The following is an 11570-nucleotide window of genomic DNA, read 5'->3' on the forward strand; positions in this document are numbered from 1 at the left end:
GGCTTTGCAGCGTGGAACCACCACGGTGGTGGCCATCCAGGAGCAAAGCATGCTGGCTCAACTTCCCTCCCGGTCCCACAAAGCTCAGGACCGGAGCTGCGTAATAAAACCACTGAGACAGAAAAACTCCGACCATCTGTGTGTTTAATTCACCTTCAGCACTCTTCGCAGCGTTACGAGCCAGACACTGGCCGTAGGTCTGAGGTCACTCTGCAGAAGTGCAATACCTCCAACCGGAGAGCTTTAGGAGGCTGCAAACATGCAAAATCCCCTCCAAACCTGAACATCTGCTGTCACAGCAGTGTTGGATGAGGGGAGCTCAGAAATCAGGCTTTTTATAATTCAACAGGTCTGTTTGCAGAGGAAAAATAGGGGTTTCCCCCCCGCTCCCTGTGCAATGAGATGCTACCAAGTCCTCTTAGCCACCAGGATGTGTAGCTCCAGGTGGGCAGAGGCCAAATAGCTGTGGTGGGAGACAGGAGCTGCCCACATGTATTACCCACCCACTCCAAGGGCATTTCTGCAAGTGCCTGGTCCACCAAGGCAAAGGCACCGTGGTGGAAGGACGTGCCCAACACCATCCCTACGCCCAAAGGGGCAGGCAGCTCCCTGAAGGCTTTCCATAGCAGCGCAGGTCCCCAGAAGACGGCAGAGTTTCATCCCCAGAAGTGGGAACAGTTTAAATCCAAGTAAGCAGCAAGTCATGGGGGAAACAGTATCTAGACATTTTTATTATTCAAATCAATATTTATGGCATCCAGAAACAAGCGCACATGAACTGTGCAGTGCCCAGAGATGGGCAGGGACAACAGCGAAGAGCCTGTGCCGATCAGGGTGTTCTCCAAAGCTTAACCTCAAACAAGACAAAAAAAAAAAAAAAAAAAAAAAAAAACCAATAAAAAAAATCCCTAACCTTCAGCAGCTCTGGCATCATGAGCAGCTGAGATTGGTCTGACTGCACATTCAGCTTTTCTTGAAAACCATCCCAAACCATTGGAGCTTGCTGGTTTCTAGGAAGAGCCTTTCTCCAAGAAGTGGTCACCTATGTGTTCCTAGAAAGCAAGACAGTTCAGCAAATCCCCCAAGAGCAAGGGAAAGCTTTTATGATCTCAGTAGCTTGTGGTTACCTTCCACAGAACGCAGGAAGATCTGCGGCAGCTCAGCCAGCAGGACACACAAGGGATGCAGGATCCCAGGTCCCCGTTCCTTTGACCTTTCTTTGCTACAGAAGGTTTCCTCCCATTTGTGGTGATCCCGTTATATTCATACAAGTGCAGTCCCAGACTGGAGAAGGCAGGAGCAGCTGGAGACCAAACCCCATGTGCAGGGACACGTCCCCCAGGCATCTCTGAGCATCCCAGTCCTTCCCACGTGCTTGGGGCCAAAAATCCCAGCAGGGCTTTGAAATCTAGAAACCAAGCTGCCCCATGGGCGATGGAGCAGGTCAGACTAGACTTGCCCCTGCATCACCAGAAATCATCCTCTGCAAGATGGGTAGGAAATCAGTGGGGGAAGAGGCTGTTCACAGCCAACAGGACAGGCATGAGGCATCTTTACTTGTGAGACAAGCAGATCTAGGCTGTGTAATTGGGGAAAAAGGAAAAAAAAAAAGGGGAAAAATAAAAGCTTCACTACTAATAGTGGAGCTCTCATATTGCTCCTTCCACCACTGTTATTGAATGCTGGATTCCTAAATCCAGATTTTTTTATTCAAAGGCTGGAACTATTACCACAAAAGCTAAAAACAATACATTAAGAACATTGATAATTTGCACCTAAGTTTTTCCTTTCGGCTCCTTGCAGAAACAAACCTCTTCCCGAATACTCCAGCTTGAAGACAGCAAAAGTAAGACAGCTTCCAGAGCTCCCGGCTTTTTTTGGTGCCAGTAATGCACAACAAAGAAGGACTGTAAAGTGCACAGACTTGAGCTCCCCAAAGTTCAGCTCAGCCAGATGAAGCGTTCAGGAGAGAGTTGAAGGCAAACACAGAGTCTCCAGACTGACAGTCCATAAGAACTTGGGCTCTTCCACCCAGAGGCTCAGATTAAGAAGATAATGTCATCGGACACCATGATCTGGTTGTCATCTTGCATGTGGGCCAGCGCCACCTTCACTTCAGCCAGTGAGAAGGGCTCAGGGTTGTCACGGTTGATGGACTCCATCACATTCTTCAGACCCACAGACTGGGCATGGGAAGTTTTGAAGACCTCCAGGAGGGCAGCCTTGAATGCTTTCAACCTGGTCAGGCAAGGCGAGAAGTAATCCTCCTCAGAGACCACACGCAAGTCCTTCCCCTTCCTTCCCAGCCCAGGATGCCTCAGCCCTTCCCCATTCCAGAAGCGGCATCCAGCAGGAAAGCCGAAACCGGAGCTGGGAGCACCCACTACAGATGCATCTCCAGCATTGGACAACAGCTTGGACCCACCAGGGTGGGGCGGGACATGCAGGGAGAGACACGTCCTCCAGACCCAACTCACCTCGGCTCAGACAACTCTGGCTTCTTCGCTTCGGCAGCAGACGAGGCTTCGGGTGTCTTGGGAGTGTGTGCCTGGACTGGAGCAGAAAGAAGAGTTACCTTCAACCTGCCTGGTGTCCAAGCACCCGGAGAGCAAAAGCACTTGGCCTTAGGATGGGGTGGGCCATGCCAAACTCCCTCCCAACATCATTACTTCTGCAGCAGTTTGGAAGAGGACAGAAAAAAAAACCAATAATCAGCAATACTAACACTCCTCTCCCACATGGCCACGGAAGGTTTCCAAAAAAAAAAATTCATCTTCATTTGTGGGGCTGGATGGTACCACACCAGGGACCCCAAGTGACCCCAAGGCATCACTGCTCCCCAGGTGCATGGACCCACCAGGGCAGAAGGCAGCAGCACCCTCAGGAGCCAGCGAAACCCCAGGGACTCACCCTCCGGCATCTCCTCCTCTGCGTCGCTGAAGTCATACGGGTCGTAGGAGTCCCCCTCACCTCCTGTGCGTGCCTTCTTTCTCCTGGGTGGGGGAAGAAGAGGTCACTCCTGCTCCAGCTGAACTGCAGATCTCGGGAGACCCTGGCCCTGAGCTCCTGGAGATGTCCGGCCAGGACCATACAGGATACCTGCGGCTCACAGGTAAGCCACCCTCTGGCCACAAACCCCTGCCCGTGGCACGGGACCCAAGCTGGTACCAGCCCCGAGGGTTGCGGCTGTCATAGGATCACAGAAGGGTTTGGGTTGGAAGGGACCATCTAGTCCAACCCCCCTACCATGGGCAGGGACACCTTCCACTAGACCAGGTTGCTCAAAGCCCCATCCAACCTGGCCTTGAACACTTCCAGGGATGGGGCATCCACAACTTCTCTGGGCAACCTGTGCCAGTGTCTCACCACCCTTATCATAATTTTTTTTTTCCTTATGTCCAATCTAAATCTATCTTCCAGGTGGGATCTCACCAGAGTGGAGTAGAGGAGGGGCAATCACCTCCCTCAACCTGCTGGCCACGCTGCTTTTGATGCAGCCCAGGATACAATCAGCTTTCTGGGCTGCAAGCGCACGTTGCTGGCTCATATCCAGTTTTTCATCCACCAGTATCCCCAAGTCCTTCTCCGCAGGGCCGCTCTCGGTCCATCCATCCCAGTCTGTATCGATACTGGTGATTGCCCCAACCCAGTTGCAGGACCTTGCACTTGGCCTTCTTGAACTTCATGAGGTTTGCACAGGTATTAAACAGTATCGGTCCCAGCATGGACCCCTGAGGGACGCCACTCGTTACTGATCTCCATTTGGACATTGAGTTGTTGACTGCAACTCTTTGGACATGGCCATCCAGCCAGTTCCTTATCCATGAAATAACAATGTCCCTCTATTACAAACCGGGGGGGACGATCCACTAGGTTGAGCAAAACATGGAGTATTTCCCCAAGGCCAGCACTGCCTGCTGCAACCTCAGAATGACATCCTGCTGCAACCCTTGCCTGACATCCCCCCCTCCCTTGCTCTGGCTCCTACCTCCTCGTCCTACGCTCCTCCTTGGGCTGTGACTCCTCATCCTCCTCCTTCTCAGTCTCAGAGTCGTCCTCCGCCTGCTTTCTGCGCTTCTTCTCCTTCTCCAGCACCTGTGTGGCAAAGACAAGATGGACTCAGCCCCCTTTTCCACTCAAGCTGCTTTTAGGGGACCAACCCCAAGGGACCCAAGGTCCCACCATGGTGGCCTCATCCCCCACTATCACCAGGAAAGGGCCCCACCAGCAGCCCAGGGTGCTCAGCCTGCACCAAACCCACCCTTTCTGATGACAACTTTAGGACCTCTTGAGCACCAAGGGACACCTTCCCCCCACCTTTTTGAAGTAGGCGAACTGCACCAGCTCCAAAGCCGCCTCGGCGTCCTGCAGATCGACTGTCTTGTTCATCCTGGCCTTGGCGTGGGCCGTGGAGAGGCGGATCAGGGTCTCCAGGGTACGGGCCGTGACGGGGGAGGTCTGGTGGGGAACAGAAAGGCTGACTATCACCATGGCATCCCACCAAGGGTGGAAAACACCCGTAAAGGAAGAGGGGAGCCTGTGCCTCAGTTTCCCTCCTCCTGGCCTGAGAGGGAGCTGCTCCCGGGGCTCACCCTGGCAATGTCCGAGTTCATCTGGCTCTGGCTTCGCAGGCGGGAGTACTCCTCCGCTATGTAGCTCGCTGACTCCTGCGTCAAGACGGGCTTAATCATCTTTGCTACGTGGATGTACTTCCTCATGAACTCCATGCTGACGATCTTCTCCCTGCAGGGAATGCATGCACACCCATGTCCTCCATGGTGGGGAGGGATAAAGGGTGTTTGCAGGAGTGGGATTCCCATTTTTTACCCTTCGTGGGTGTCCGGGCATGTGGGGAATCCAGCTCCAGGAGATGTTCCCCACCTGCCTGGCACGAGAGATCAAGCCCAGAGCAGGGCTCCCTTGGCATCCTGCCCACGTACCTCCCCATGGACTGTCTGGAGCATCACTGGCAACCAGCAATCAGCCACTGCCTGGATACTCAAGGCAAACCCATCAACTCACAGTGCTGGAACCCCCTAGAGAGGTCCAGGGGATGTGGGATGAAGGACTCACTTGCGGCGGTTGGGCCCGTGCAGGAGGTCATCGTGTTTCTCATACACTTGGAGCTCCTGTTCCTCCTCCTGCACAAAGTTGGGGTCCTCCGTAGCCAGGATCTCCACGGCGCTGCCCAGGGGCATGGCTGGAGAGGGGAGGGTCACAGAGAATGGGCTTGTAGCCACTGCAGCAACTTCCAAAAGCCACCAAAAGCAGCCCTCAACAAAGCCAGAGACGCTGAACCCAAAGAGCTGCCACCAAGGGGTGACAACCCGCCAAGGAAGGACAGGACTGAGCAGCAAGGAGGTTGCAGTTACAAGCGACTCACCATCCCCGTCCTGCTCGTTGGGGTTGCGGTAGCGGTGCATCCGCAGGACGTGGTCCGAGATCTCCCTGTCCTGCTCAGGGTCCATCTGGTCCAGCACGATGAAGAGCAGGTCAAAGCGGGAGAGCAAGGAGTCCTGCAGGCCGATGTTCTCCATGGGTGTCTTGTACTGGTCGTACTGCAAGAGGACGACATAAGGGTTTACAGGAGACCCTCATGGGCCAGTCTTGGCTGCCAGGGAGACTGGGAGGACCTCCTCAAGCCAGGCTTTAAAGGATGCATGTCCAGGCAGCTGGACACCACACTAAACCCAGCCTGCTGCAGCAGTAAGGCCTCTTTTCCCCATCCTGGAAGGTGCGCGTAGCTCTCATTTGTAAGGAAAACACATGTTTTTTGTGATCCCAGATCAGACACCAAGACTGAGGCTCGTCACCAGGATGAGGGTCCACTGGGCTACCCCGAGACACCCAGGCAGAACCGAGCTGGGGTTAGAAACCCCACAAGCCCCTCTCTCCTCCAGGAGGGCCACGAGCAGCAACAGAGACCAAACCAACCAGGTCTTCACCACCCCATGGATCCCAGTCCCAGCAAGAACCAAGTCACTGGTTTTGGGGGATCTTTTGTGTTTTACCAGCTGCCTCCTCCACCAAGACAGCTCCCAGCATCCTTCCCCATGGAGGGGACCAGCAAAGGCCAGCACTCACCCGGCCGTAGACGGGGTTGGCCGCCGCCAGGACACTGCAGCGGGAGTTGAGGCGGGCGTGGATGCCAGCCTTGGCGATGGTGACACGGCCCTGCTCCATCACCTCGTGGATGGCCGTACGGTCAATGTCGGACATCTTGTCGAACTCGTCAATGCACACCACCCCCCGGTCAGCCAAAACCATGGCCCCTGCTTCCAGGCGCCGTTCACCTGGGATGGGGTGGGAGAAAAAGAGGGTCAACCACCATTCGGCAGCCCCACACATCTCCTGCCCTGCCATCCCCCTCCACCACAGCACCACCCCCGTCACCAGGCAAAGCCTCAAAGAGCAGCAGCACCCTCAGGGCTGCCCATCTCCTATCCAACCTGACAGCAGAAGGAGGACACTCAGGATGAGGAGCAAGCCCATGAGGAAGATAACAAGACCCAGGCTGCTGCTAGCCCTCATATGGGGTGCACTAAGTAGAAGAGGAGTAGAGAAGACCACCACCTAGAGGTGAGGAAAATACCCCTAAACACCACTATCATTGCCATAAAGCTTCTGGATGGAGCAAGTCCTGCAAGCATCACTGCAGAACGAAAAGCAGCCCTGGATCTTGCAGAGTCCCTCCCAGGTGTTTACGAGTATCCCTCTGACAGCTCCCACCGGGAACCGGCCTGCTCCTCACCGGTTTCTTGGTCCGTGGTGACGGCGGCAGTCAGGCCAACGCCGGAGGAGCCTCTGCCAGTGGTGGGGATGGCACGGGGTGCGGTGCTGAGCACGTACCGCAGCAGCTGAGACTTGGCGACGGAAGGGTCTCCTGAAATGGAGAAGACCACATTTAATAACCGCACATTACCTGGATATTGTGCCCGGTTTGGGGCTCCTCCGTGCAGGGGCGGGTGGCGGGGAAAGGGGACAGGAGTGGCTTTGTTCAGCCTTCAGAAAATAAGGGGATCAGATGATCTTCTCGCGTTCCTCAATGACCCGATGGGAGGAAACAGAGAAGATGGAGCTAGAGTTTCGAGAGGTGCATGGTGATGGGACCAGAGGCGATGGGGACAACTTGGAACACAGGAAATCCCAATTGGATGGTAGAAGAAAAAGAAATCTCCTTGAGGACGGTCAAACACTGGGATAGCAGCCCACAGAGGTCGTGGGATCCCATCCCTGGAGATGTTCAAAAGCAACTGGACAAGTCCCAAAGCAAGCTGATCTACCAGTGACACTGGCTCTGCCCTGCGCACGTGCTTGGACCAGAGGCCTCCGGAGGTCCCGTCTAACCGCAATTACTCTATGAAACCGAGTCCAGAAAAATGCTCCTTCATCTCACCCCCCGACAACACCAACTGAGGGTGCCTCTGCCTAGCCTTTCCAGACCTATCAGCAAGATGTTGATGTCTCCTCGGATGCGGCTCCCATTCTCCAGGACCTTCTCCACCCCTCCGAGCAGCATGCAGAGAAGGGCCTTCTTGATGTACTCGTGCCCATGGATGCTGGGAGCAAGGGATCTCGCCAGCTGGTCAAAGATATCCTAAGGCAGAAGAGGCAAAGCACAGCCCGTCAGATGGGCTGTAGCAAATAAGAACAAGGAGCAATGCTCCACAAGTCCATTTCAGCACAAAAAAGGAGCTTATTCCTATCACAGAACCACATGGATGAAAATTATTTAGAAAGGCGAAGACCATTTGCCAGAGTTTTCTTTCAATGGGGCTCTAAAGTCCTAGACTGTCCTGACCATCATGGTCACCCAAGCAAGCACTGGAAGCAGCAACCCCTGTGAGAGCAAGGCTTTGTCCTCTCCATGCTATGAAGCGGAGGTATGAGCATAAGACCGGGCTGGGGCAGACCTCCATATCTCATGCCGGTTTTGGGTTTGAAGAGGAAGGAGGGAGATGTTTCTCCCACAGAGGAAATGCTCTGGCAACCAGCTGGCAGGGTCAGGACACACACAACACAGACAGAGATCTCTGTCTCAACAGCTACGCACAGAAGAGCTGCCAGCAGGCAGGAAGGATACTCTGCTAGCAGTACAGAAGCAGCAACAAAAAAATCCAGGACCTGATCAAAGCCTAAGCAGAAAATGCAAAGGAAGTGAGTGGAAAATCCAGCAACGTCACTAAGAGGGTTGAAGAGTTACTTGCAACCCAACAAGACACCTCCTTAGCTACATGCCAAGCCTTAAAGCTGCTCTAGCTGAAGCCTCATGCTCCGATACAAGCCTGCCTTCTACATGTAAGACTTAAATACCTTGGAGCGACTCTTGCTGAATCTCTTGATCTTGGCCACGTCAGCAGCAGAGTAGAGAGGCCGGACGTCTTTGCTCATCTGCTTCACATGGCAGGCAATGAGGATAGTCCTGGAGAAGGGACACAGCCGTGATCAGGTCTGCAAAGCCCACAGAGCCTACGGGTCACAGCAACAACACAGCAGAAACTTCCGCAGGGTCATCCTTGGCTCTACGAAGTCCTGGAGGAGGCTGGAAAGCTCCAAGAGCTGTAGCTCCCTCTATCTGACTGCACTGGGCCATCAATGGAGCATCTTTAAGAGCATCCAACTCCCTCTGTGCACAGCTGGAGCTCACAGCTACACACTGATGCTAAGGAGCAAGGTGCAAATCACTTCCAAGTGATTTAAGCCAATGTTCGACCCAGCTCTGTGATGGCTACCTGCCTGCCCTAGATCTCATCCTCCAGAGATGCGACCCAACTAAAAAGGGTGGGAGGGCTGAAGTCAAGACAAAAGAAGGCTCACCTGAAAGTCCCTGAGGTGTAACCCCCTTTCTTTCCTGGCAGGCAGCGGTACGTCCCCACCACCTGGATGCGGTCCCCAGGCTTCACCTTGTCCACCAGGTCGTCATCCAGAATGACATCCACTGAGCGTGGCAGCTGCCCTGCTGGTGCCTTCTCGGGCATCTCCTGAATGGTGATGGTCTGATGGTCCTTGTAGACCGAGAGGCCAAACTCTGTCTCCAGGGGGTTATTCTCTTCATCCTAGAGGAAGAACCCCAATAAAAAGACTAGCACCCTTTTTCAGGAGCACAGGGAGAAGAAGTGGGTCAGCTGAGCAGTGGGAAGACAGGCTGCATCACCCAACATACACAAGACTGCTGGAAAGGGTTGCTTTATCAGGACTGCCAGAGGCTGGGGTTCACCAGCTCCACAGCCCCCCCAGTCTAAAGCTGCCAACACCCGTCGCTGCTGGTACATTAGGTCTCTCCAAGCCTTGTCCCTACTGCAGGCAGGGGTGACACACCACCCGTGCAGCAGGCTGTGTGCAATGGGTATAAAGCTCAGGTCAACCTTCCTCTGGTCCCAAATACGGGGCAAACCCTCTCCCCAAGGCTGCATACACCCTCCAGGACAGCACAGGTATGCCCACACTGACCTGGGTCCCAGGGGCAAGAAGACTGGCTGACAACCCCCCAAGAAACCATGCTACAGCAGAACCAACATCATAACTAACATCTGAACTAGTGCGTCTGGTGGCCTGGTGTCCAACAGAGACCTTCTTCACATGTTCCTAGTAGCTCTCTGGGACTTTCAGATGTGTGATGCGTCTTCTTTCTACTCCACCAGTTATGTTGGCAGAGGGAGAAGGGATGCACAGGGATTTGAGCCCTGGGCTCAGAGCTGGCACATTCTCCCCAGAGGAACCTGCTGATGCTTCCCACAAGGCTACTTCACCTCACCTTCGTAGGGTAGACGGAGCTGGATGGGAAAGCATCCAGGGAGGTCATGTCTGTGTATCGGCGCTCAATAGTCTTCTTAGTAGCTGGGCAATAATGGACGCTCCGGACGATCTTCGGACGAACCAGAGAGCCTGAGGTTGGAAGAAAGAGGAGTTAGGGGCAGGGATGTCCCACCCCTCTGTCAGCAGACAGTCCCCCACAGGGTCTCCACCGCTAAACTGCACTTGGGACACAACCCGCTGTCAACCAGGGCCAGGATTTGGCGAGCTCAAAGACCAACCGCAACACTCAAGACCTTCTGCCAAGCCTCCTGTTCCCTTTGCCCAGGTTGCCAGGATGTACCATGGCTCCTGGTGGACTGCAGTCCCTCCGCAGCAAACACCTGGACCCACCAGCCCTGAAGCCCCTGGGTCTTCCCCCAGTCTCACATTTCGTCACGATGCCCTCCACGCAGACAATGCAGCTGAGGAAACAGGCCGTCAGCGTCCGCGGTGACACGTGCTTGGAGCCGAAGCTGCCCTCCAGCCCGATGTAGAAGTCCTCGTACTGCTTGGCATAGGTGGCATCGACGGAGGCGACAAAATCCTTCAGGGCACGCTGGAAGGCGATCAGCTCCTCAAAGGCGTTGCTCAAGAGCCTGCAACAGAGGGAGGTGACGATGCGGACCGATCAGCCCCTGCTGCCTTCCTCCTCAACACTTTTCCCATGCCTCCATGTGCTCCACAAGGTTACTAGGAGCAAGGGGTGAAAAAACCCAAAGCCCATCATAGCTCTGTGTCAGGTCCACTGCCACCAACAGCCAGGAGCTGAATAAACTGAAGGACATCTGAAAAACCTCACGTGTCCCTGAGCAGATTGGGAAGCCTGGTCCAAAATAGCCCCAAGCATCCTAAAAAAGGAGATCATTTATATTGTGCAATTAACCCCAGCTTGCTGCAAAAGGTTTTTGCCAAATCATGGGTTTGCAAGCTTGGAAGGGATGGGTGTCATGGGGGGAGAGAGAGCAGGTCCACCTGCTGCAGAGGACAAGGTTTGGCCCTTCCTTGCCACAAAGGACCTACAAAACCAGGGCTGGACCTCTGAAATCCCACCTAGGGCACGGTGCCAAAGGCAAACCCCACGCCGCCCCACACCAACCGGTTGGCCCTCTTCTCGTTCTTCCGCCGCAGGTCATTGATGCTGACGAGAAGGCGATACTGGTTGTCACTGATCATGTCCCGGACTTTGCTGTGGTAAATCCCTTGGTCTTCCTGCAAGAAAGGGTGGGGGGAAACCCCCCCAAAAACCAACTCACTTGGCATGACTGCCCGTCTGAGACATCCCCCCCCCAGGGAGCCGATTCCTGCAGAGCTCGGCTCCCTTTAGCCCCACCGACCAAGCGGAGGGGGGGGGCACAGGGAGCTGGTGCTCCCCAACCCCCGGGGGCATGGCGGGGGGGGAAGGGGGATGCAGCACCCGCCTCTCCCAGCGCAGCCCCGCACCCGGCCTCACCTCATCGTCCAAGAAATCGAGGTAGTCGCGCTGCGCCTCCCGCAGCTCCGCGTCCTCCAGTCCGCCCGCCGGCGCCGCCATGCTGCCGGCCGCTCGGGGAGGCCGGGGCGGGGACCGCGGAGATCCCGCTGCTGCAAGGGGGGAAGGCGGTAAGAGCCGAGGGGAACCGGCCTGGCTCCGCAGCGGCCCCGGCAGCGCCCGCAATCCGAACCGCTACGATCCGATCCCCCTCCCCGGCAGCCGCCGCGCTCCCGCTTGGCGCCAAAACCGGGAAGCTTTCCCGCCACCGAGCGGGAGTTCCGCCCCCTTCCCGCCCCGCGGCGCT

General features: G+C 55.4%; 1 protein-coding gene across 3 annotated transcripts; it reads right to left on the reverse strand.

Moving 5' to 3' along the window:
- Positions 1-897: 897 nt before the first annotated feature.
- Positions 898-11362, reverse strand: MCM3 (minichromosome maintenance complex component 3). Of its 3 annotated transcripts, none has more exons than XM_050893807.1 (17): positions 11246-11362; positions 10892-11004; positions 10183-10391; positions 9755-9885; positions 8818-9005; positions 8314-8422; positions 7444-7597; positions 6752-6883; positions 6085-6293; positions 5384-5558; positions 5074-5200; positions 4593-4743; positions 4318-4458; positions 3989-4095; positions 2911-2993; positions 2478-2553; positions 898-2238 (listed from the first exon to the last, which is right to left on the reverse strand). In XM_050893807.1, exons 1-17 carry the CDS (start codon positions 11324-11326, stop codon positions 2040-2042), a joined length of 2385 nt encoding a protein of 794 aa, XP_050749764.1. In that variant the 5' UTR covers positions 11327-11362; the 3' UTR covers positions 898-2039. The 3 variants fall into 3 exon arrangements, with proteins under 3 accessions (XP_050749764.1, XP_050749763.1, XP_050749765.1); XM_050893806.1 differs by having other exon boundaries at positions 8818-9056; XM_050893808.1 differs by lacking the exons at positions 6085-6293; positions 6752-6883; positions 7444-7597; positions 8314-8422; positions 8818-9005.
- Between the last annotated feature and the right edge of the window lie 208 nt (positions 11363-11570).

This window comes from Gymnogyps californianus, chromosome 3, assembly GCF_018139145.2.
Source record: "Gymnogyps californianus isolate 813 chromosome 3, ASM1813914v2, whole genome shotgun sequence".
NCBI classification, from domain to species: Eukaryota; Metazoa; Chordata; class Aves; order Accipitriformes; family Cathartidae; genus Gymnogyps; species Gymnogyps californianus.